The following is a 25948-nucleotide window of genomic DNA, read 5'->3' as shown; positions in this document are numbered from 1 at the left end:
ACACAGGCCAGCTTGCCAATACAGTGAAAAAATATCCCACTAAAGCAAAAATAAATTAAAAAATTACCCTAATGTTTTCTGTCACATCAGTGAATAGATTTGATTCACTGCACAGCTCCACAATCACTACGTAAGATGAACCATAACTTGAAGTTACCCACAGATGCAGCAGCAACACTTATCTTGCTGTGGCAGTCCATAGTAAGCTCAAAATACACAAAATTTCCTACTCTGCACAGAAAGCTTGACGGATGAAGGAGATTTATAGAAGGCAGTCAGTCTGCCAAAAAAAGACAGCACGTTTATTTGCAAATTAGATCACTGATTTTTATGTGGCATGCACCTCAGACTTTTTTGAGAACACCTTGCTTGTTACGTCTGTGTACAAAGGGGCTAGAGTTATCCATAGACTTTTAGTTGTAATATGACAGAAGAACTATGACAGGGAACAGGGAACTATGACAGAGTTCAAGAATGAAAGATCTGCTGGGCTGTGCAGGTAGTCTGCCTGAATGTGCTTATGGTATTAGTGAGACTAATTCTAAACAAAGGTGAAGAACAAATTTGACTTGTTAGACAAAATTATATCCTTCACATCTCATCTCCTCCTAAACAAGTACAACACCTGCTCTTGCAATTCTCCATCTATTTCTTCTGCTAATACAACTTCATTGATTTTGAGCTTTTAAATACTGAGATGAGAAAAAGGTAGAAGACATGTAACTTTTTTTAGGGAGTCAAGGTCTTTGTGTTATAAATTCTCCCAAATACTCAACAGAATCATGGAGGGAAAAAAAAAATCAAGAGAAATTTTTCACCTGTTTGCCAGGAAGGAGCTCTGAACTGTGGCAAAAGGGTTGATCCTGAAGAGACTGCCTGAGCAGTACGAGACTCAATAGCAGAGAGAAAATTCATAACTGAAGAAGTTTCCTTAGTGTTACTTCCAGCACTTTGCATACTGGTATCAAATATTCCTGAAAGGCAGAGATGAGGGTGGAGTGAAATGAAACAAAACAGACAATTAAGAGGAACTTACAAAAAAGCTCAGTCAAATAACAAACAACATTAATAATTGACTAATCTATGAAACTTCAGTGATTCATTAAAATATAATATTTTTTCAGCATTTAGCTATTCTACAGTGTTGCAACTGCAAACTGGAGCTTGAGTATACACTTAAAAATCTATTACTAAATGTATGTCAAATATGATGCTTAAAAACAATGTTTAGGCATACCAATAAAATTCTCACTTCATCTGAAGATTCACTGATCCTGTTTTTTGTTTGTTTTACATGAATTGTTTAAACATTGAGAATTCCTTCTGAAAAAAATAAAAGTTCAATTTCTCTGTGTCAACTTTTTTGCCCCTTCAGGCAGCTTGTAGCCATTTGGACTTCTCTGTAGGACCAGAACAAGAAAAGAGCATTTGGTTGCATTCCCTGTTTCAAACACCTTTGTGTGTTCCCTGTTGCTCACACCTTTCAATGGCAGGGGCCTCAAGAGGAAGCACTGGGGAAATTCAGAGTTTTAAATAACTGAGACTATGTCTGTACCCTGAAACATGGCCTGCAGTTCTGACCCTCCACATCCTCCTGATTGAGGACCTGGCCAAGAAAGTGCAGATTCCAGCCAGCACATGAGCTCAAATGTCTTTCCTTAGAAATTAGGTCGAAGAGAGTATGAAGAGGTCATGCTGTCATCTCCTGAGACATGGAGAGAGGACATCATCAGGGGCTACAGACAGATCCAGATGCAGATGTAACACAGCCTAACCTGCTACTATATTTAAAGTAAATTTTAACTTTTGCTCAGCACTATGAGTCAGTCTGTACATGTAAGCACTAGCAATAGTATGTTCCAACTTGCATTAGTTTTGCTATTTGCTTTAGTGTAAAAGAACTGGCATGATTTCTCCAGCTGGCTTTGAGGCTTACTTAATGTTTGGGCTTGACGCATAGGCCAGATGCTGAAAAGCAGTATTTTGAAGAAAAAATGCAGTTCTTCCAGGAACCCAAAACAAGTTACCAAGCATAACCCCCTTAATATTTTCCTTTCAACTTAACCTTTTCATGAAAGCTAACAACTGATGGTTATGTCTCTACAACAAACAGCTTTTCTAAACGTAGCTTTTCACTTCCCATCACCTGAATGACAAATTCCCTCCAATTATAAAACTCATCCACTTAAACCTAAACTATGTAACAGGTTAGGTTTACCGTCCTTTAACTACGTAAACTGTAATCTCTTTATATGGACTGTTACCAGTAGGATGGTGTGTAGTAGAGTATCCAGGAAGTTGATGAGAAGCTGTGTACGTTTGTCTGTGAAGATCTGTTTCTGAATGTGATGAATGTCCTCCTCCATAGCTTAAACTAAGGAAAAAATTAAACATTATTAACAAAAATACGCAGCTATAGAAACAAAGTACAACTATGAAATCCCAACCACGTGCCCCAAAGTTGCTGAAATAAAACACAAGCCCAAAATCTGACAGATGTGGTTGTGCTAAGACAGCACGAAACGTGTTAAGCAGATTTTTAAAAGTACTACTAGGGAACAAACCCTACCTCCTTACAACAACTGAAGTTGATCATGGAAATGTCTACAACAGAATAGGTCAGAAAGACAGAGGTCTTCCTGGTTCAAATATAGGAAACACTGGATGGACATTTTTGTAATGATTTACAGACATGAAGTCAGCAAAACAATGACTGCAAATACATGTTCCTTAAACATTTTAACTTCTGATTGTGTTAAAACTTATAGGATCACGTATGGAATAACTAGGAAGCTATGGGAGCAATCATTTTTGGTAAGATTTTGTTAATTTTGGTACCATTCTAATAAAACTGACAGTGCACTAGCAAGTGACAAATCTCAGTCTTCAGACCTCTACACATTAAATGTAAGATAATGCTCTACAGCTTTTATTTAACATTTTAAAATGAGTCATCTAAATTAGCATGATGTTTTAATCAAGCTTAATGGAAGCACACTGAAAATATACAGCGTCTTGGGCCATGCAAAAGCAATAATGCAGAAAACAAGTGTACTCTAAACAACAAGCAACATTAGGAACCTGCTGAAAGTGCTAATGATTTCCAACTTAAAAGGCAGAAAACGGATGGGGAAGTAAAACAAAATCCCAAAGCTTTCAAGCTTCCAGATTCAGCTCTGTACAGCACCAGTCACATGGGAGAAATGAAAGCCAGAATGACTGAGTAGCCATTTTTCTTTTTCTCTTCTTGCCTTTTGAACATTAAGGTTACAGGTAGCTGCTACTTAGTCCAGTGTACATATGAGATTGCTTTAAGTTCAAAATTCAATTGTAAACAGATGCAAAAAAAAAACAACCAAACAGCAAAACCCAGGGACCTCCCCACTGACTGCTGTAAGGGAGACTTTTCATCCTGATACTCTTTCATCCCCTGAGATGAGGGGGCTCTGCATAAGGGAAAAACTGAACATTGATGCCAGGAATTATGACATCATGGGAAAGTTTTATAGAAGTCACCAAACAATATAAAAATTGGCAGCACTATTGGATTTGCTTCATTTTCTTTAAGACAACAAGAGGAGGCAGTGGAGATCTGATGAATCTCTAAGAGCACTGTGACCTCTGCGCATTATGAACTACCAAGAGCCTTTCTGTAAGAGACACAGCATTTCAGACCTCTAGGTTAACTTCTGTGCCTGAAATGCACTAACAGGGGATATATTTTCCTTTTCAGATGCTTATAGCATAGCAGGGCTCCTATAGTCAGAGTGCCAGACTAAGGCACAAGCCTCAAGAATGAACTAAAATCCTTTGAAAAACCAAAGAACTACTGCTTTTCTCAGCTGCACTCAGTGTCTAGCGCATTAACACCTTTCACAGCAGTAACTGCCATTTAGAAAACCTCCAAACCTCAACTCAGAGTCAGCACATTGATGTGCTTATGTTGTAGACGACAAATCTTTGCACACCTCAACACTACATACCAGCAACTGGTTTCTATTACATGCTGACTGAAATCTAATTATTTGCATCATTACTATGGGCAATTGGCAGGCATGGTTGCATGTCACTTAGGTTATTTTGCTATTTACAGTATTAAAAAAAAAGACAAAAAAATTAGAAGTGCTTTGCATGTAAAACATAAATTTAAATGCAAATATTTGTAGAAGACAAATTTTAAAGTTAAGTTTGAACAAATTTGCACAGCTAGGAAAAAAACCCCACACTCAAATTTTCCTCAAATTTTGTAAAACTAAAAGGAGCTACATAATAAGTTTCTAAACTGAACCATGGCAGCACATGCACTGTTAACAAGGATGATATTCAACACAAATGCTGATCTTGTGAAAACTTCCTATGTGTAATAGGTTTTACTTAGTTTTACTTTCAGGCTTTCTAAAAGCATTTCTGTATACAAAACTATGCACAGTAGACTTTTCTTTCACACTTTCAGTTTTAAACATATTCATAGATTGCATTGTGTTGGAAGGGGCTCTCAAAGGTCATCTTGTCCAACCCCCATGCAGTGAGCAAGGACACCTCCAACTAGATCAGACTGCCTGGGGCCACATCGCATCTTAAAGACAAACTGAACTCATACTCCATATATCATTCATACAGTGGAACACCTTCCTTTTCCCATTTCAGGTATTTTCAGGCTGAGAGGCATGTTTGGCACCGCAGTGTTCTAGGCAAGCAGGCCTACAATTTGCAGCAAAAATCCTTCCAGATAGTAAACTCCACAAAAAACTGATATAGATTATGTTAAGTAATACTGCATCACTCCTCCTCTTACATTTTAACAGCAGAAAGTCATGAGCAAAAAGTGGATGAACTTTAAATGAACCACCTGAAAATCTGGGAAATCCTTTGGAGTTTGTGGGGTTGTTTTTTGGGGGGTGGAGGTTTTGTTTCCTTGTTTAGTTAGTGGGGGGTTTGTGTGTGTGTGCATGGTTTGGGGTTTTTAGTTTGTTTGCTTGCTTGCTTTTGGGTTTTTTGTTTGTGGTTTGTCATTTTGGTTTTTTTTTCCTTCAGTTTTAAATTTCTACTTATTCTGGCTGTTTGAAGATTATGTTTCATCTCCTTCTCTTCACTCCCTTGTGATAAAACCTTTTTTTTGTAGAGGAAAGGTATAGCATATACAAAGGCTACATGACAGCCTAGCACACAAGCTTGTAGACATGAAGCAGAAATGCTCTGAATGATGAAAGCAACTCAAAAAAGAATTTTTGACAAAAGCTTCATAATGAGGATGCTGAAATTAACACTGGGATATAAAATAATCTCTAGACTTAGTATCTCAAAAACCTTCTTCACCACTAGGATCTCAAAATTCTAGTTATTACAAGCATCACAGGAGCACTCAAAATATATGATGCTTTTTTTATTCTTTGAATACAAATTCCCTGGTCATAGTCAATGCAACCACAACCTCAAATATGAATATGTCTTTCAATAAAAACATCGTATTTATTAGAACAGGTAATTGTTTATTGTATAATTACTAGTTGCTGGAATGTAGATTCTTATCTCAAAAAACCCTGCATATATGTCTTCAGTTTACATTATCTTATCCTAAACACAACAACCTGAAAGGTTACTGCCTTAGGGTTTCTTTTTATAAAATTTAGCTTTTAAACAGCATGTAATTCGCATACCAAAAATACATTAGGCACGGCAAATACCACTGTGGCTGTCTAGCCCTTTGTGCTCTGATTTCCAAGTTTGTGAGGATTCCACAAGTTCTCACTTGTACTGAAACGTGGATGAGTGACTGAAAAAACACATTCACACTGCTTGATACTTGTTATTTGTTATTGTTGGTTGCTAGACAGTGTTCCAAAAACTCTTCTCCCTTATGACCAATAGATCAGTGGTGTCACACTCCTGCTACAGTAGTTCACTGCACACTGATCACTGGTAGAAAATAATACCAAATTTTCATATAAATTTGGAAAATAGTTCCCCCAAAGTATTTTTTATTTAAAAGGTCTATTCAACTTTAGTGGAATATTTAAGTGTCCGTTTAGAGATGTCCTATAAAGAGTCATCATTATTTGTCATTACTGCAACAATGCTATCAAAAATCCTTATGACAATGAAAGTAAGCTAACTCAAACATTAATCATTTTTTTTTTCAGCTAGATTGGTTGGGCTAATGTAAGATTATTACCTCTACAGTAAGATATCTGGAAGAAAATGTATAATCTTTGCATTGAATTCTTAGTAAAATACCTCAGCCTTGATTTAAAACTCCTTTTTGTGAGCCCATATCAAGTCTCTCCTGAATCAGCTCTTCATATCTGTTTATATAGATATTCTTATGATAATCTATTTTGACTTTTCTGCTTTATTTTGTCACATTAATTTTCATTAGAGCTGTTACTTATTTCATTTGATGTAAGTTTAGTAAGAGCAATTATTCAAGCTCTAGGGAAACATGTAATGTCTGTGTGAAAAACAGGCCTAGACTTCTAAGCAGCAAAGGATATTTCTGGCTACAATATCTTATTTTTAGACACTTGTGATTTCTCTGCTCATATAAAATAAAATTGCTAAAAAGCTCATATGAAATTAAATTGCAGAGAAATTTGAAGGTAAGCAAATGGTGCAGGCTGTGTTTAAAGTGAAACCAGACACCTGCAAGACAAGTAGCTGCATGGAAAAGTCCTGACTGCAGGAGAAGAGAGAAGGCTGAGCACCTCCACCACCTCAAGAGGGAAACCTCAGTGCCCCAACCTCTGGATCCCAGAGAGGCCAACAAGTCTGAGATCCAAAACAACCAAACCAAACAAACCAAAAGGCAAAAACCGTACAACCAAGCAACCAAATTTGAGTTAGGCAAGGGCAAAACTTTAATTTCATCTTTGGGTGGCCTCTTTGACCTTACTGAAAACAAGAGCTTCCCAACTCCTGCAGGAAAATAGGCTATATGGTCCTTTTCCAAACAGATCACCGAAAAGGAGATTAAAAATGCAGTGATAACCTCCTACTGACAAGGAAATACCTTAAAACTCACACTTTGTGTTTTATCTGCAAAATAGGGAAATGTGACTCAAATTTCCCTCTCCTCCCCAAAGCTCAGACACTTGGCAAAGGAGTCTCTCTTCAACCAGCTCCTTAGCTGTAGCATAGCCATTCCAGTCAGAGGCTGAAAACAAAGCTGTTTAAGATCCAAACGCCACAAAAATGACAAACACATCTCTAAATACTAAAAATATCATTCTACATATAAAATATATAAACTGATATGCAGCTTACATCTATTTTGTCCACTATATTTAATTTTAAGCATGTGAAATACAGTTCAGATTACATTATCTGTCAGTGGGTTCATACTTAGAACTGTTTTAATACAAGACAAAAAATTTAATATTTTGCTTGAATACTAATTTTTGCTATTTGTCTTTATTCACAGCATCCCATGGAAACAACATAGAAATATTACTTGGAAACATTACTTCAATTTAAAACAGATGGAATAGAGGGTAAGTAGCCTTTTAGCCAGCATGCGTTTCAGCTGCCCATTCTAACAGCCATTTGCTACAGTCCAAACAGCAATTCAGCATCTAGGGTTTATCTGCAGCTCAGCATAAAATTGCAATTTAAAAGCAACGTTACAGGTAGATATATTTAATCTCAAAATGGGCTTCAGCTTGTATTTTTAAAAAGCAATGAATCTAAGACAGCAGAATGATAAAGGACAGAGGATCCACCTAGAAAAAGTTGCTACTTCATTTTAATGCTGTTAATAACACCAAATCACTTATGTCCAATAGACAGGCCAACACACTTCTAGAAGTTTAAAAGCAAGCCCATACATACAAGAGAAAATGTTTCAGCCAGAAAAGCAAAGGAAAACAAAGGAAAATAAACACCTGCTCAGCCCGGAGACTCATTTCAGTGTAAAATATTTATTTAGAAAAGCATACAACATGCGACTTTTTATCTCCATTTCCCAGTCTCAAATACACTAAAAACAAAACAAAACAAAAAAAAACAACAAAAAAAACCCCACACACACCACCACAAAAGATTGCAAGGATAAAGTTGGTTTAAAGCTTGTAAAAGTTGGCAGGTTCAGCAAAAAATGGAAACCAGTCTGCTCCCTGCATCTAATTTTCCTGGTCCTCTCATTCATAACAATCAAAGATTCAACTAACATTTGCACAAAGAGAAAGAATATTTAACAATATCCACAAGACAAAATAAAAATAATATTCTACTTGAAACCTGAAGTTCCACCATCAAGAAACAAGAAGAAAAGTATCTCTAAAATTAACACATCTTAAAAGATACAGAGCGTTCCTTTAGGAATATCATACATTCATAGCATTTGCCTGGTCTGTTTTTGAATTATCACATAAAAAAATAAATAGATGTCAAGATTTTAAAGTATTACTAACTATCTAATGATATTCTTAAGACAGATGACTTTTAGAAGGAAAATAAAAATCAGGATCAGACTCCAGTACACAAGAGTAGCATTTTATCAAGTCTCACCTGTCTGTTCATTAAATCACATTCTTCCTTTTTAATCTAACTAGAGAAAGATTCAATGCAGAATGTATCAAATTATAATACAGCAGAGGAAATCAACCTTTGCACTTTCATTAAAGGTGAAGTTATAATTTCCTACTACTATGCACGTGCAGAGCCACCAACACCAACCAAAGGCTGCCTCGAGGTACTTGCAACAGGAAGAACACATTATTTCCTAGCTTTCTAGGAGCTGAGATAGAAGCTTCTAAGAAAAAGATTTTGAGGTGGAAAATTACATGCAGAAAGCTGCCTGAATGAGTGAAAGTTCATGCTGTTCCTGTGATTCTTTACCTGAATACATGTTGTATCTCAAGAGAAGGAAGAGATTTTATGGCATAAAAGGACCATCTCCCTTTTATTCCCATGTTAACGTGTCTAAATTCTTCACGCATGAACCTTTTAAAAATAAACCACACAAAATCACTTCAGGAAAGCCAAAATAGTCTTACTAGTACTTCAATACCTGAGTGCAAGTGCAGACTTGTCTGATTAAGTAACCTGTGGAGTTCTTAATAACAATTATAATTCTGTTTTCATAAAAATCAGTTAAACTATGTCTTGAAACTAGGTATGAGAAAACTAGTATTCAGATAGAAATGAGCTCTTTACAAACTTCAACTTCAGTTACAACAGAGAGACTAAACAAATTATGTTCTTATTTTTTAAAATATACAATCTAAATTGTCTTTCCTATGAGCTTATCTACTGTTGAAATGCAACAAAGTCTTTTTGTTCTTTTGTTTTGCTGTTTTGAGGTTAATCGGGTTTTTTGTTGTTGTGGTGGGGTTTTGTTTTTAAAATCAGAATTGCCAAGTATCACTACAGCTTTTCTTGGCTTTGACAGAAATTCTACATAACCCAACCAAAACTACTTTTAAAAGAAATTCTGCAGCTCACAAAAATCAGATGCACTATGAAAGGCAAAAAAAGGGTGCAGATATTTTACATTTAGGATTCAAATTTTAAATATGAACTACTTCAAATTCCTTTAATGAGAAAGTCCAAAGTTCCCAACCCAGTAACAGGAACCCAGGAGCCAAGGGGACAGCCAGCGCTGTCAGGCTCCCTGCCATGTGTTCTTGCTCTGAATCCTGAAGCCTAACTTTGATGTCCTTATTAATGTAGCAACAACACTTCCCACATCTAAACAGACACCAGCATGCTCACATTCACCACCAAATTTATATTACAATGCAGTGTCAGAAATAATTTTAAGTAATTTGTTTCCTAAGCAGTGTTTTGTAAGTTCACACATCTTCTCTGACACCTTCTACTCTCTTGCTCCCTGCAGAAAAAAAACAAGTACCCAATACGTTCTGTGTAGCTTACAGCATGGAAAGAAAGAACTGCAATCTTCTTTTCTTGTCTTTTGAGGCACTGGATTATTTTGTCACTACATTTATTTATCCTCTTCTCTTACCTTCTCTCTACGAAAGAAATTTCTCTTTAAACAGCATGGAGATTATAACCATGGTTTTTCAATTAGTAGTACTTCTCTCCTACAAAGCTTTATTCACAATTTGAAAATATTTTTTGTAACAGACAGCAACAGAAATCTAGTACTTGTTCTCTAGCATGCGTTCCTATTCTGCTGTCAAATGCATACTTGGAGATATTCAAAATCTTCTCAAGATCATCACGGTATTAGTGGTTGAGCACACAGCATAATCCTCCATTGTGGTTGGCCAAGATACACACAAAAAGCTTTCATTGCTTTTAATAATAAAATTTAATTTCCAAATATAAAAATCAGCAGAGCATTATCTCAAGATGTGGCTTAGCCACATCAGTGCCTTATTAAAAATACCATTCATTTCACTTATTGAAATGCTTCTCAACCTTTACCCTCCTGCAGTTATTAAAGTGTCATATTTTACAGCAAGCTTGAGTATTACCTTTGGGGCACTGATAACCCATTTCTTAATAAGCCCTTTATTTGCATATTACATGGAAAAGATGATGCTGAAGCTGAGATATTCACCCCAAAAGAGGCAAGAAATGCAAATACTTATGTCCTATCGACTGACAGAGCTATCTTAGGCAATGCCTCTTTTCATTACCAAATCTCCAAGCACTTTATACTTACATAACCCATGAAATATCTTCTCCTTTAAATCTAGGGAAACTAAGGCACAAACACTAACTTCTTCAGATTCATAGCCCTCACAATCAAATTTCAAACAGTACTGTAATAAGAGTCAGTTCCTCAAGGTTAAAGTGAAATTAAAATTTCTGAAAGCTCAGTACACAACATACTGAATCACTGTGAAGACCAGTGGCTTCAAGGCTGACAGCTGCTGAACTTGCTCAGAATTGAAGTATCTGCTCACTGACTACATCTGACATCACAAACTTTCCCACCCATACAGCTTACAATTCATGGCTATCAAATAGCCTCTAAGCCTTCCAGCACACCTACTTGTCCAATACAGTGTTTTACCCACCCCACAACACATTACAAGGCTAAGCAGCTCATAGGAGCTCCTTTATATTCAATAAAGAGGCAGCCCTATGACTAACACCACTTGAATCGCAATTTAGGAGGTGTGTCCAGGAAAAAAATCTAACATAGTAATAACACACAGTTCATCATAAAATGCAGCATCAATAGTCCTTTATATTAAAGGAAACATCACAAGGTACCATTACCTAATTTTATAAGGAAAATTAGCATAGTCCTGGAACTCAGCTGTTAGATATCTTCATTGGTGCTCAATTCATCATAAAACAAATTCCAGTTTACGTTTCTAATCTAGTCAGGCTGACCACCAAGGTGTCACTAGTTACCATTTAGCTGAAAATACCATATAAACTCAGTTGCTTGTGAATGCTTCTACTAGAAAACATGAACTGTTCAAAACAGTAGAAAAATAGTTACAGCTACATGTCAATTATTTTGAGATGAGAAAAACTTCACTATATAAAACAAATTCCTTAAATATGCTCCAGGTATTGATTTAAGATTTCCTGATCTTCAGATAGATGTATAAACAAAAACATTAGTAGAGATCAAACTGTACATGCACAACAAATTAAAACAATCCTTTAAATGGTGAAAAACTTGTCATGTCTTTTAAAGAAAATAGCAAAAGGGAGTCTTTCAGAGGGGAAAAGAAAATCCCAGCTCTCTTCAGTGGCACTGAGCATCAGTAACCTCCAGGTCACCAGTTCCAGCAACAACTGGAGGTAGCTAAATGGTTGCTTTTGAGAGTCCTAAGGAGTTAGTTTTCTAGGATCATGCTTTGTACAGCAAATGAGTCAAAGTTCATCATCAAGAAAACCCTATGAGAAATCCTATTCTTGGCAGATCCAGTAGAGAATAATGGAATGATGAAATGACAGGAACACAGAATCAGAGGATTGTTCACTATCTAGCATTGGCATTTTTTACATAAAGAAGAGAGAAAGTAAACAGGATGTGGTGTGAAACACTAAGTTGTCATGTTGTTTAAAGGGATTTCCTGGTCAGAAAGTGTAACACTGAATACACAGCACACACTGGTACATTCAGCATGGCCACAAAACACCAGTCCGGTTGCACGCACAGCCTGCGGGTGCAATGGCCATTTGTCTGGCATGTCCTGGACGTCCAAAAGCTTTCAGAACAAATTGCCAGACACTAGACAAAGGGCTAGAGCCCTCTAACTCATCTCATAACACTGCCAGGAGAAAAAGAGGACTATCTCCAATGAAATCTAGATGTATGACAGCCCCAAGTATAATTCATACAGGGTTATTAAGGAATAAATGTTCCTTAGTATCCTTCTATGTAAACACTATTACTGTAAGATAAGAATGCCTAAGGGTGCCTTCTTCCTGCTGAGTGTAATTGGTTACACTTAAAACAAGTCCTAAGCAAGCCACAGAAGGCAGGCATGTAAAAGGAAGATGAAAAACAAGAAAAGCAATATGGGCAAAAAAAGCTTGTCTAAACAAATGAAGGCTCTTGCTGAACCTTCTTTGAAATAAGAAACTCTAAGTATGCAGGGATTCAGGAATAGAAGCTCCTTGCCCCTATTTATTGTGATCCATGGCCAGGGAGGTTCTGACGATGCTCTAAGCGTCCATTCATCCCCAAGAGTATATTCAGAGTAATAAAACAAGGAAGTAATGTAAGAAGTGACAGAAAGTAGCAGAAGTAAACCCCCCCCCCCCCAAAAAAAAAACCCACAGCAAAGTCTGCCCAGAGAGAGAAGTAAATCTAGTGCTTAATAACTAAGACCTCCAGCCTCCTTGTGCACATTATTTCTCATTGCTTACAAATGTTAAGAGTTTTCTTTTCTCTGTCACTTGCATGGTACAGCAAGAAATGCTGTACTGGAAAGGCTGAAATCTGCATGCTGCCCAAATTTAGTTTTGTCACACGTAAGGCTGCTAAAGGACGTTTGAAGTGGACCTACTAATGTTCTGGCTTTTAACTGGTTTTTGTTTGGGGTGTTTTGTTTGTTTCTTTGTTTCATGTATGGCATTGGCACTCATCATAATAACTTTTTGACATGCAAATTTGGGAATGCTTTGAGAAAATACAAGAAACAAATAAAATCCAAGGAAAATACACCCACTAAGAGCCCTAGTATTGTTTAGAATTAATATAATCCAGTCATAGGTGCTTTTTTCCCTGACAGGAACAAAGATTTTTCTAAAAACAACCTACTTCCTATGACAACATTATGCCAGAATCAACAGCTTCTCCAAGGAAAAGTAAATGGTGGGCAAAAGTACAGAAGAAACAAAGGGAAAAGGTTGTTCTCTAGCAGTATAAAGTGAATGCCTGCAATTAAAGTAAATACATGTATGGAACTGAAAGACTTTTTGCCTAGGTGGGAAAATACAAAACCCATTCTTTCTGAACAATATATTCAGTAAGCTGTTGTTGAAGTTGTTCGCTCCATTGGAAAGGATTTCACATCTGAAACGTCATTCTGTGTGATCTCAGGAGAGGTCAAGCACTCAGCTAATATGGACACTTACAAAGTGCTTCTGGTAGTGAGGCAGGTAGTGCAATTTGGGTGGGATGCTCATTGTAGACAGTGACATGGCAAGCTGACCCCAGCTAAAAGCTGCTTGGACCCACAGGGCAGAGCCCACACAGCTCACTCCTCACAGCTCTGCTTCCTGCTCATCTGCTGATGACACCACTGGATCCTGTCTGACAGGCAGGTACACCAGTACAGCTCTACAACTAAAGAGCTAAGCACCTTCTTTGTCAGGATAGTTCTCATGGATTAACAAATCTGACCAGCAACCTGTGCAGTTGCACCAACACCACAGACAACACATGGAGGGAGGGAATCCCTTTCAGCAGCAGTGAGCGTGAGCAACAAGTTCAGCCATCTCACCAGCAGACTAAGTTTCAACTCATTCCTTCTGCACACTGTTCTATGTCACCATTTCTCATTGCAGCAAAGCGACATAAAACGCTTAAAATGTTCCATGAAAAGTTGTCATTAAATCTTAAGACAGGTAAGCAGCATGTAATTTCAAACAAGCCAGTCTGGCTCATGTTGAAATGTCAGTGAAGATTTTACAAGATGACCAGACATGTACATCTGTGGAAGGCTATAGAGCATAAAGCAAAAATGTGTTCAGCCAATCTTTGACCTTGTCACAGTTGTTATTTCAGTGTGTACTGAGTGCAGGTTAAAACAAGAAAGAAAATAAAAAGAAAAAAGAAGACCACCACCACCAAAAGCTAGCAAGTCCCTGTAAGGTATCCAACCCCCACCAGGGACTACCTGTGGTTTATTTTGTATGTATAAATGTTTTAGATATAAACTGTAACAGAAGGTTTGGTGAGATTTTAAAGTGATCTACCTTTTTATATGTTTATAAAGTTTATTTAATCCTTCTGTGCCTTTTCTTTTAATAGCAAATGTTCTAAATACATTCACAGTTTATGAGCTTTACCTTTCAGCATTTGAAATACTATGCCATAGGGAACTTTTTGTAGGAAATGTGTTTAACAACAAACATTGGTTTTACCTCTTGGAACAATTTCACTTGATGAAAGAAAATGTTCTATGCTTTTCTCTAAAACATATTACCTGTACTTTTACCGTTTCTATAGCTACACAAAAATCCATTAGAATTTAAAATTGAGCCTAATAAATCACAATCATTTTACAGTTGTTACAACATGCATTAGTTCGACAGCTATGAAGAAATACAAGTTAAGCTTTCATTATGGCTATGATTATTTTTAAGTCTCCCACTTGATGAACAATTACTGTAACTAAATCATTATCTTAGTTTACCTGCTTTAAATATAGACTGCACCAACCAGATGTCAGTGTCACCTGTTGTATAGAACCATCTTGAACTAAATGATGTAAATTTCCATATGTTCAGGTAGGGCAGAAAAAGACAAAGACTACCAGGCATAAAGAAACATCAGAAACCACAGTAGCCATCATAAAATTTAAAACAATGACAAATAATTGTAACTGCAATTCAATCATATACAGCAGATGTGAGTCTTAGAGCTGTGGTAAAAACCAAATGAGAACAGTGAGGTCCCTCTACTAGTAAAAAGCCTTTGAATGAAACACCAGAAGTACCCCCAAGTTAGACACCCACTCAACCAGAAACCTCATTCATTATTGCCTACTTCCATTTCTTTTCCCAAGCAATTACAGGTCTCTCAAACTATTCCAATATTCACCTGTGTTCTGAAGACCATGCACCTCTGAATCAAGTAACAAGCGTGCATGACATGTTAGTGGCTCATCAATACAGCACTAGCTTTAGACTGTGCCACAAGGAAAAAAAAAGTTTCAGCACAGAATTAAGGTTTTCTATTCTAACAGCTACAGAAAAAGGTCAAAAGTCAGCCTATGTAAGGAAGGGGGGAAGGAAGGATAGAGCAGAGCACAGGAGCACACCTTTCAGCCCATTACAGGGCTGCCATGGCTGCATTATCCAAGTACACTTTTCAGCGGGAGTGATCTCTGTTAACACAGTGATTCAAGTGACTTCCATCGGCTTCCATCCCCATTTCAGTCTTCTATTCCATGGGAATAGTTATGTCACAGCAGGCCTAGTAGCTATGTCCTTATAATACTTCACCACACATTTCCTTTCAGTTGATAAGAACAGTGCCATGGCACAGACAAAACAGTGCCTGCAAGAAATAAGGAGTAGGATAAAAAACAGATGGCTGAAGTTAAGCACAAGAAGACAGGAGCAGTGCTTGCAGGGAGGAGAAATCATTTTGATCAGCTGAGACTGTGAACATGGCTCTCCACACAAAGGGAACATAGCCTGCCACGACACAGCCTGCAACAGCATAAATATGAAATTAAATTTGAATGAAATACTGTTATCAATATCACCTAAAGGCTGAATTCTTTTCAAGCAAGTACCAGATGAACATAGCCCACGTTTTTTTAATTTAGCTAGTGCAGCTTCAGCTGTTTAGATGTCTACCTGTCACCCACAATCAAAAACACCATTTTGAAAAATGTGAAGCGATCTGTAACACAAGCCAAGAACATTGACAACATATTCCCTCACAGCGCATCTACACCTTCACAAATTGCTTCCAGGCTGGAGCAAGCCTTAGCAGTGTTAGACAGGACTCGAGTCCCAGTTCCCCAGCAATCAGCTCCACCCACAGAGAGTCAAATGCTACCAGTGATAGAAGAACCAGAAACACCTATGCAAGCCCATTGTATTCAATGTGGTTCAAATATTTAAATCTTCCCGAAGACTGAATATTTTATTTCTCACTAAAATGACATGAACTCTTAAGAACTCAGTAGAGAACTTCAAGCACAAAATATGATTCATTGTATTTTCGCTGCCCTTGCTGCAGCTCAAAAAAAAAAATAATTAAAAAGTTACATTATTTCAGTCAACACTTTCAAAATGTATCATTCATCACCATCCACACAGCCTCCAATGAAATCTTTCAAGAACTGAAAGCAAACTCTTCTTGACATTGCTTCCTAAAGTATAAATATTGTTATATCAAGAATAGATTTAGTAATAGTAATCTTTTGTTTTAATTAACAATTTGATTGGTAAAAATAGCAGGCATTGATCCCATAAGCCTCTGCATAGTACTTGTTTTGAGAAAACTCTCCATGCCATCTTAACTAAGGAATTCCCAAAATATACAATTAATATTACATTAACTTAGCAGCTATTAGAAAGATTAGAGTTATGTTTTGAAACCTGAGGATTTTTCTTGAATATAAAAAATAATTATCAAGCAGCTGTGTTTCTTCTAAGATCCCAGAGAGGTCCACTCTTGCTCCTGCATTACATATTCTTAAATGACCTGGAAAACTCAAACATTCCTCATAGAATAGATGGCATGATCCTCAAAAGAAAACTCTCAAATGCAATATAGAATGGCTATGTTACTGACTTCCACTGGAACAAACATGAGCAAAAGTAGTTCAGCAGAAAGAACAGTAGGAGACCTTTGCCATTAGGCAACTCTGATGAGAACTCAGCTAAACATAGATTCGTGGAGCAAGGTTTTGGACAAAAATATTAATTGTCCTTGCAATTTTCTGTGAAACAAGGAATATTGTTTCACCCACCCCAGGGAGGTCCTATTACCATTTATACTTAATTGCTTCTAAAATGTAATGTCCACAATTCTGAAAGGAAGGCAATAAATTGACTGAAGAAGTAAAAAAATAAATAAAAAAAGAAAGCCTGGTAACAAGCTTCAGAAGATTACTTATTTTACTTCATTAAATGAACATAGGACAAGTTATTAATAAAAATTTGTAAGAATTCATACCTGGCAAAATGTGAGTTATAAAGAGATTCACAGTGTTGAAGAGGTTACAGCAAGATTCAGTGGCTAGAGACTGAAGGTAGCCCTCTTCAGATCAGAAAAAAAGAAATAAAACAAACTAGCCATTTGTATGTATTACCAAGTATCATGCTGAATTTTGCCCCATTAGAAATTTTTAACTGCATCTTCTAAAACATAAACTCTAGCTTCAAACTCTGATTAAAAAAAAAAAAAAAAGAAAAAAAAAGTTCTATGGACTGCGTTATTAAGAGGTCAGACTTGATGATTGCAACAGTCCTTCTGACTTGATTATCTATTAATCTTATCAGACAGAGAAGAATACACTGGACGCTTTCAGGACCGAATGCAAAGCCATCTATAGGCGCACCTTTTCTGCCGGTGTATTTTTAGCCCGTGACTATCTTTACATTTAAACGTCGTCAAGATTGGAACTGCAGATATATCAAGCTGAAGATACAAGAAGCAGGCGACAACAAAAATCTCATAACCAGGAAAATACTTCATTTTAGTCGGCAGAGTTATACAATCAAAAAGCAACTCGAAGCCAATAAGATATCCTGTATTTTTTTTCTGCAGTTCCCGGAACTTTACAGAACTCTCCGTGGGACTGAATCGCTCCAGACAAGTTTTGAGCGGAGAGGAGGCTCCGCACGACCAAGAGAAGGAAGGAGGTTTCGCACAGCGAAAAACAAGGACGAGGAGAAATAAAGGCCGAAGGGTTCGCGAGCGCGGCCCCGGGTGAGGTCCCCGGTGCCTCTGCCCGGAGACAGCATTGTTCCCGCGAGCAGCGCCGGTGCCTGCGGCCCCGCGCACCAGGAGCGCTGCCGCCGCCCCCCAACCCCACTCCCGGAGCCGGGGCAGGGACGCGTGAACTCTTGAACCCGCGCCGCAGCCCAACGCGAGCCTCCGGGGCGGAGAGCGGCGGCGCGCCCTGCGCGGGGAGACCGCCTGCCCTGCCACCGAGGGCCGCCGGTGCCCGTGGACGGCGGGGAGCCCCGCTCCGGCGGCCCCTTGCCCGCCCGGCTCAGTGGCCGTGCCTCCTAGACACGGAGGCCCGGCGGGACGCGGCCCGTCCGCGCGTTCTCCCTACCCCGGCTCACCCACCGCTGGGCCCCACTCGCCCCCGGCCGCGCCGCGGGGACGTCCCTCCCTGTCCTGCTTTGCCCCGCTGCAGAGTGGAACCTCGCCTGTCTCCCTCCGGGGCGCCCTTGGCAGCCCCGGAGGGCCAGGCCCTGGCCCAGACCCCGGCCTTTCCTGCCGCAGCCCCCCGGCGGACCCCTCTCACCTGGGCTTTAGGCTGCCGCCGCCCCGCTCGTAGGCCCAGGAGGCGGCGGACTGCGCGGCGGCCGGGGCCAGGGGATCGGTGAAGCTGGGGGTCGTTGGGTAGTTCCTGTCCATCATCGGGGCAGGGCGCGGGGCCGGAGCGGCGGGGGCTCCGCTGGGGCCCTGCGCGCAGGGCGGCGGCGGCGGGGACCGAGCGGGGCGGGTGGGAGCGGCCCCCCCCCCTGCCTCATGCGGGGCGGGCAGCGCCACGGCCCCCTCCCCGGCGCGGGCCAGGCCGCCGCGTCCCGGCCCCCCTGCCCTGCCTCCGCTCCCCTCCCCTCCCGCTCAGCAGCGGGCGGCGGCAGGCGGGTAGCTGAGAAGATCTGCGCACAGCAGTGGGGGCTGTGCAACGGCCAGGCGGAGACCCATGTCGGGCTGCTCTTTCCCAGGATGCACCTCCCCCGCCAGCGCGCACTGGGGCTCACGGGCTCCGGCTCTGTGGCCGGGGTCAGGGAGGCCGCGGCGGAGGGGGCAGCCGCCTGAGCCGTCGCCAGCAGCGCCGGCAGGGGGACTTAGGAGGTCTGTGATTTGGGAACGGGCGGCCGTGGCCTGACGGGGAAGCGTGGCGGGGGGCGGTAGCCGCCACCGGGGCGGGGTGGGGGGGCCGAAGGCGGGGACGGCCGGGCCGGACGGTGAGGCTGAGTGGTGGTGGCTGGGGGGGGAAGGCCGGTTTCTCGGCGGGGCCGCGTCAAGTGAAGCGCTGGCGCTTTGTTGGAGGAGCCGGGGCGGGGCCATCTTGTTCCCGCTGAGGGGAAGCGGCGTCAGCGGCGGGCAGTGTCGGGGGCCGCGGGCTCCGGACGGCAGTGGCCGACAAGATGGAGTCTGACAGCCGGCTCTCAGCTGCCCTGTCCCGGTTGTCGCCCCGCGACGACGGGCTGCCTCCTGGGGCACGCATTGTAAAGTAATTTGTAGGGCGGCTCTCCCGCCCTTCCTAGCCGCGGTGGGAGGTGTCCAGGCGGGCGCGGTTCGGTGACGCCACTCCCGGATCCCCCTCCAGATTCCCTGAGGCGGGACGTCCTCACCTGCAGTCCTTTTCACAGGAAAATTTGCATAGGAGTAGAAAGTAAAACACCCTGGTGATGTGCGCGGGGATGGGAATTCGGTGGGGCTGGGGCCACCGGGAGAAGCTTATCACTGTGTTTCCCCTCAGGGAAGCCCAGAGCCTTTGCTTTGCCTCTTCAAGCTCCTGCATGCTGGTGCTCGATGATTTTTTGTCGTCCCTCAGAAGGTGCTTTACAGAAGTTAAATAATATACAAGCATAGTCGTTTAACTTTTTTGTTTGTTTGTTTTCATCAAGCTAAAAGCCTCTTGAATACATGTCTGAGAACTTTCTAAAATACTTAGGCATTCTTTGTCAAGAAGTCTTTGCAGGCCTGGAATCTGAATAGGCCAAAAGTCAAGTAGCAAGAGGAACAGACAGAAAGAATATTTAAGTATTTAGGTCAATCTAAGCCACCTGGTGCGCAGACAGTAAATTCCTATATCTCTGTCTGCATACTTAAACAAAGGAAAATGGGCACCAGCTGCACAGAACAGGGTGGGCACAAAAGGGACATCTGTGTGGGACAGGCAAATGATGGGTAAACTGTAGTGTCTTGCTTTCCCTGCAGGTAGAAGGTGCACAGGCTGAGATGAGCAGGAAGAACGTGCCTCAGAGGTAAAGATGAGGAATATGCACTTGAAAAGAGGGCAACTGTACCCCGCAGGCATTGCTCAGAAAATGAGGGTGTATGTTAATGAGCAAGTAAGTCTTCTCAAAATTCAGTTTGTAGTACTCCAGGCAATATTGAAGCACATGAATTTTGTGGTGAAATGAAGAGTTTAGAGACTTGCCTAAAGGCAATGAGATTAGATGCTAAAGAAAAAAAAAAAGAGAAATTGGAATGGTCAATATTACACGAGACAGCAGAAAGGTAAGAGACTGTAGAGGAAAAGCTGAGGTTCTGCTTTTCTCATGCTGCCTTTCAAGAAGCAGCAAAATCAACTACAGGAAGAAATGCAACCTAGGATCTGGAGGGAAAGGTGTGAAAGTCATCAACGCTGATGAGACTGAGTGAAGTCACCCAGAGGCCAGGGCAGAGGTAAGAGGGAGAAGAAGAAAAGAAGTGTACCAAAGCCAGAAACCAGCAGAGTGAGTTTTGCTTGTGTTTGCATAAGTCAGCACCTGTATTGCTTGCAGTTTGAGGAGAGTGTGTGGTGAGTGGGAGCCCTTCTTTCCCAGGGAAACAGAAGAATCACTGTCTGATGACAGAAAATAACTCCAGCTTTATGCTAACGATGAGCCCTGATACTACTGAAAGTAGCATTTCCAGCTAGGAAGGACCTCCAATTTTTGTTTTCCGTGATGGATCTCTGTTGATCTGCTTTATAACATTGCACTTGGAGTGCATTGTTTCCTTCAGGTGGGCCTGAGGGAAGTGGGATACGTGGACCTAAATGATACTTCTTCCACCCTGCAGTAGTGTTTGGTTATCTAGAGTTAAGTTTTTGGTGTGGAGCAACCTTAAAAGTTTATTCTCACAAATCTGGAACCACGTATTAATAAATTGTAAAACCGATAGTGTTTTGTTTTGATTTTTGTCAAGTAATGGCAACATGAACTTTAAAGAGTATCATAAAGAGCATTTTCATTTCAGGATATTTTTGTACAGAGAATGTGGGTAGTGTTAATGCTGCTAGGTATGTGGCTGTGAAGTAATGTTACATGAGAAATCAGAAACAGCAAGCACTAGTTCAGATTTACAGGCAGGGCAACATACACTAAATGAAGTAATTATCAATATACCACAGTTTCCCAGACCATTCTTGGAGTAGATCTTCTTTCTTGTAATGAAGTAGTGAAGTTGCATGAAACAAATTGTGACAGCTGTTGTTAAGTTTAATTTATTTTCCATGGTTTTAATAGAAGTGGAGTAGACAAAGAACTTAATTGCTAATATCCATAACCACAAGATAAAGTCAGTTTATCCAGTGGTTTGCTTTTCCTGTGTATAAGGTAAATCTGTTCATCCTGAGGCCAGCTGGCCAGACTTTACAGTTTTATCATTAAACTGATACTTGTTGCCATCCTCTGTATACGAAAACTATCTCCAAAGTTCCTGCATTTTATCCTTTTGTAACAGAAAGATATATTGTAACACTGTTCACTTCGAGAACAAAAGAATCTGTTTGGAGTAAGGGCTTTTTTTTACAGTACCTTGATATCCACGGTACTTACAAACAGCTTTTCTGAGCTCTCCATCAGCAACAGAAAAACATCTTTTGGTAGTTAGTTAATTACATAGGTTATTTTTAATGTGTATGTAGATTAAAGTGTACATATTAAGATGTGTATTTAGAAGTCAAATTAGATATGTTCATTATTCTGAACAGCAAAAATATTTTGATTCTGGTATTAGTTAAGAATGCTTTTGTATTTGCCATTTAGGAAATGAGCTTTGATGGGCTTTCACGCTTTTCAAACTGTAGTTCATAAGTGAATGCCTTTAGTCAGTAATGACAATGTATGTGCTTATCTCTCCAGTCAGAAATGTAATATAATAAATATTTCACTGAAACATAAGCTAATACAATTTTTCACTCTAAAAACAAGATCTTAATTACATCACTGTAACACAATCTGTGCAATGTACCAGCCTGGGGCAGGACTGAATTTTTGTTGCTCACTTCTTTCCTAAAATCAGCAGTCTCCACTTGGAAAAATAATGTAAAAAATCCTTTACAGAGTCAGAAATGTCATGCAATGGTTAGGAGACAGATTTAAGTAGTTAATGTAGCACTTCAATGGGATTCATCTGCCTAAGGTCTGAGAAGTGATTTTCAGAGCTGCAGCATGGCAGTAGGGCTGGGCTGCCAAAGAAGGCCTCACTCTTTTCTTCCCTGCTTTACCCTCCGCTCCTAGTAATGCACACTGGCTACAAGGTGAGCAGTGAATTCACTCCACTGACAAAAGAACGTTTACTTTTTTTGCCAGAGGTAATTTTTCTGTAATTTTGCTGAGCTGAGTCAGCTTGCTTAGCATCCAATGATGCTGACTCTGGGTAAGCAGTGGTAGTGTGCAGCTAGAAGCAGCTGGGAAGATGTTGACAGGAAAAGAGCAGAGAACTTTTGATGGTGAGGTGTTTTGTCTCATGGTGTATTCACTGTAGAAAATCTCTAGAGCCTCAGAGTGCTGGAGAATATACCTTTGTGGACAGTAATTGGTTTCTTTGCCCACATGCCAGTTCAGCCAGAATCTAGCCAGCCCTGTTGCAGAACTGTGTTAGCTGATGTGCACTGCCCCTTAGGGAAACTTTCCTCTCTGTTTAAATAATTGAATGTTACTCAATGCTGAAGGACAGTATTGCTTTTTGTAATCTAGTCTTATGTTTGAAGTGTCCATATGCCAAATGAAATGCAGGATCAAGCTAATGGGTAGTTGGCAGTTTTCTTTGATGTTGTCATAATTAAAGCCATTATATCGATCACAAATCCAGGGCTAGAATAATGCTCCAATTCATGCTTATGTTGATTTATCTGCAGCTGATTTATTTATTTAGTAACTTCTTAATTCCTTAGTGTGTATTGTTATTACCCCTGTTAACAGCAAAATGTCAGCCACTGTTTGGGGAGTGTGATTCTGCATTTTTGTCTGTTGTATGTGTATAAGTCTGGCCAGGCAGAAGGCTACATGGTATGTTACAGCTTCAACAGTACCAGAGATGTTAAGGGTCCTTGTGCATACAGCAACAGATGTTACCAAATGGGGTGATTTGCAGAAGTTGCTGCCTGTGCTTTCAGCATCTTTTTTACTGCAGGTACAACAAGCCTGGCCATACAGGGCTTTTACAGTATATCTTTGTCCTTAAATACCCTCTTCCACAGAGGGCATTGCTCCTGTCCTCTGTTTTTTCATAACAGATAATGCCTGGGTTTGGTCTAGGCCTGGCTCTTCCTTCATGTTAAGTGCCAATATTTTTTTTTTATTATTTTGTTTGTTTGTTTTAAGAGGCTTTCACCTAACTCTGTAAATTGTTGGTTTTGCAGCAAAATCCTTGCTACAGGCTGAAAAGAATCATGGAAGAGGGTCAGATACATGTGCTTAAAGGCATGACGTGGTTCATCCTGCAAGTCTGAGATTACAGCTTGGTTGTTGAAAGTGGACAAAAAGGATTGCGTTTCAGTTCACAATAGTACTTTATTTTGGAACTATCACAGCACCATAAATAGTTCACTAGCATACACAAACGTCTTGGTGGTTAGCTTTCAGTGACTAACCGTCTGTCAACAAAAGTTCTAGAAGCGCTTAACATTTAGCCTTGTGCAGAGGGAATGAATCTTCACAGTTTGAAACTTTGTTTCAGAGACTTGAGGACATTCTTTCTTGAAAGCTAACATTTTAGAGATAAAACATTCAGATAACTTGGATGTGTCTGAAGAAGGTTGAAGATGTTCAGGCCACAGCTGAGCTGGGCCTGATTTACTAACAAATTCTGCAAAAAGCACAAAATGCTATTTCTGCATCACTTTTCTCTGCTGAATACTGACAAAGAAAGACATCCACTTACAAACTGTGAATGCAGCATCTTTGTGCAGGCTTTGTACGTGTGCTGCTAGGCTGTGGTATCTTCCATGAGTGCCAGTGGGCAAGTAGATCAGATGTTATGCATTGATAACGTGAGTCTTGGTTAGGCCTGTTATTAATCACTGACTGAGTTAGGGTTTTTTTTGTAATTGTGATTCTGGCCAAAGCAGAAAAACTCAATTGCTTAACAGATTAGATTTTGCATTTAATTTGGCATGAGGCATCTTTAAACATAAAGCTAGACATTAATAAATAAGTAGAGAAGAGAGTGCTGCTTTTTCAAAGAACACACTTGATCTTGGAGACTCACAGCAAATACTCTCTTTCTTTGCACTATTTTGCATATACTACTCTGTGCATTTATTTAATAAAAAGCTTAAGTATATGTACAAACAAGTGAAGCAAAATCACTCTCTTTCTCCAGCATGGAGAAAGCTCTGGAGAGACCTAATAGTGGCCTTCCAGTACCTGAAGGGCGCCTACAAGAAGACTGGAGAGAGATTGTTTACAAAGGCCTGGAATGATAGGACAAGGGGCAATGGTTAGTAATTAGAGAAGAGCAGATATGGATTGTTAGGAACAAGTTCTTTGCCACGAGGGTTGTGGAACACTGGAACAGGTGCTCAGGGAGGTAGTTGAGGCTCCATCCCTGGAGATATTCAAGGTCAGGCTTGACAAGGCTCTGAGCAGCGTGATCTAGTGGAGGATATCCTTGCTCACTGCAGGGGAGTTGGACCTTTGGAGGTCTTTTCCAACCCAAATCATTCCATGATTCTATGAAATGTAAAATTAAATGTAAAGAAAAAGTAGTTTATGTAGTTACACATATTTTCAACATGGACAACATTTGCTGGATCAAAAATAGCAAAAATGAATTAGATACTGTTCTCTTGTCTTCCATGTAAGAAATTAGTATTTTTGCAATTGCAAGACTCATCCTTCCTGACCTTGAATGTTTCCAGTGTTTCACCACTCTTATTGTAAAAGATCTCTTCTCTATATCTAGTCTAAATCTTCCCTCTTTTAATTTAAAACCATTACTCCTTGTCCTATCACTACCAGCCATACTGAAGAATTTGTCCCCATCTTTCTTACAGGATCCTGTTAAGTACTTAAAGAGTGCATGTTGTTGCCAACTTTATTTAAAAAAAAGCAAACAAACTTTGTTTGTTTTATAATAGGCTAAATTATAATTTTATTTTTTGCTATGATTAACCTGCATAAATGTTTATTTGAAAATTGTTTTACAGAATGATATAGAGATTAGCAGAGTTTAAGGTGTTGCTACCCCTCACCCAACAAAATGGCAGCACTTTATATCAAAGGTAGAATTAAAATACAACCAATGACAAGAGTATTCAAAAAGCTCTGTCAGATACATAGAAGAAAATACTGAAATATGTTCGTAAGATTAAGTAACAAAAAATGTTTACATAGTTCAGAAATGGCTGGAAGCAGTCAAAAGTTACCAACTGAATAAATAGTACAGTACTTGGGAAGATGTGCATAAGGTTTTTGAGAGGAAAATAAATCTACGTTCTTGATTGTGAAAATGGTAGACTGATACATTTGTACATGACAGGAATTAATTGAAAGGCATCTACAGTATGAAGAGAGCAAGCTTGAAGTGTTTCAAAGATTTAGACTGGGGTTTCCTTCCTTGTTCTCTATACCACATGGAACAAGTGAGGACAGCAGCAATAAAACTTGTTGGCAGATGAGACTGTGGATAAAAAAGTTTGTTGGT

General features: G+C 39.9%; 2 protein-coding genes across 2 annotated transcripts in view; one reads left to right on the top strand and one right to left on the bottom strand.

The window, feature by feature from the left end:
- The window catches only part of QSER1 (glutamine and serine rich 1), a 39860-nt gene extending 21130 nt beyond the window's left edge, over positions 1 to 18730 (bottom strand). Inside the window, exons 1-3 of the mRNA XM_054390518.1 lie at positions 18600 to 18730; positions 2265 to 2374; positions 819 to 983 (exon numbers count right to left, since the gene is read on the bottom strand). Of these exons, the coding sequence (XP_054246493.1) occupies positions 819 to 983; positions 2265 to 2374; positions 18600 to 18715 (391 nt within the window). The 5' untranslated portion in view covers positions 18716 to 18730. The remainder of the gene's footprint in view (positions 1 to 818; positions 984 to 2264; positions 2375 to 18599) is intronic.
- A 1561-nt stretch (positions 18731 to 20291) lies between these two features.
- The window catches only part of CCDC73 (coiled-coil domain containing 73), a 73866-nt gene continuing 68209 nt past the window's right edge, over positions 20292 to 25948 (top strand). Inside the window, exons 1-2 of the mRNA XM_054390746.1 lie at positions 20292 to 20378; positions 20597 to 20769. The gene's annotated coding sequence lies outside the window, so the exon portion shown is untranslated. The remainder of the gene's footprint in view (positions 20379 to 20596; positions 20770 to 25948) is intronic.

This window comes from Indicator indicator, chromosome 21 (genome assembly GCF_027791375.1).
Source record: "Indicator indicator isolate 239-I01 chromosome 21, UM_Iind_1.1, whole genome shotgun sequence".
Taxonomy (NCBI): Eukaryota; Metazoa; Chordata; class Aves; order Piciformes; family Indicatoridae; genus Indicator; species Indicator indicator.
Note: the sequence above shows the minus strand (reverse complement) of the source record. Positions and strands in the feature narration are given on the sequence as shown.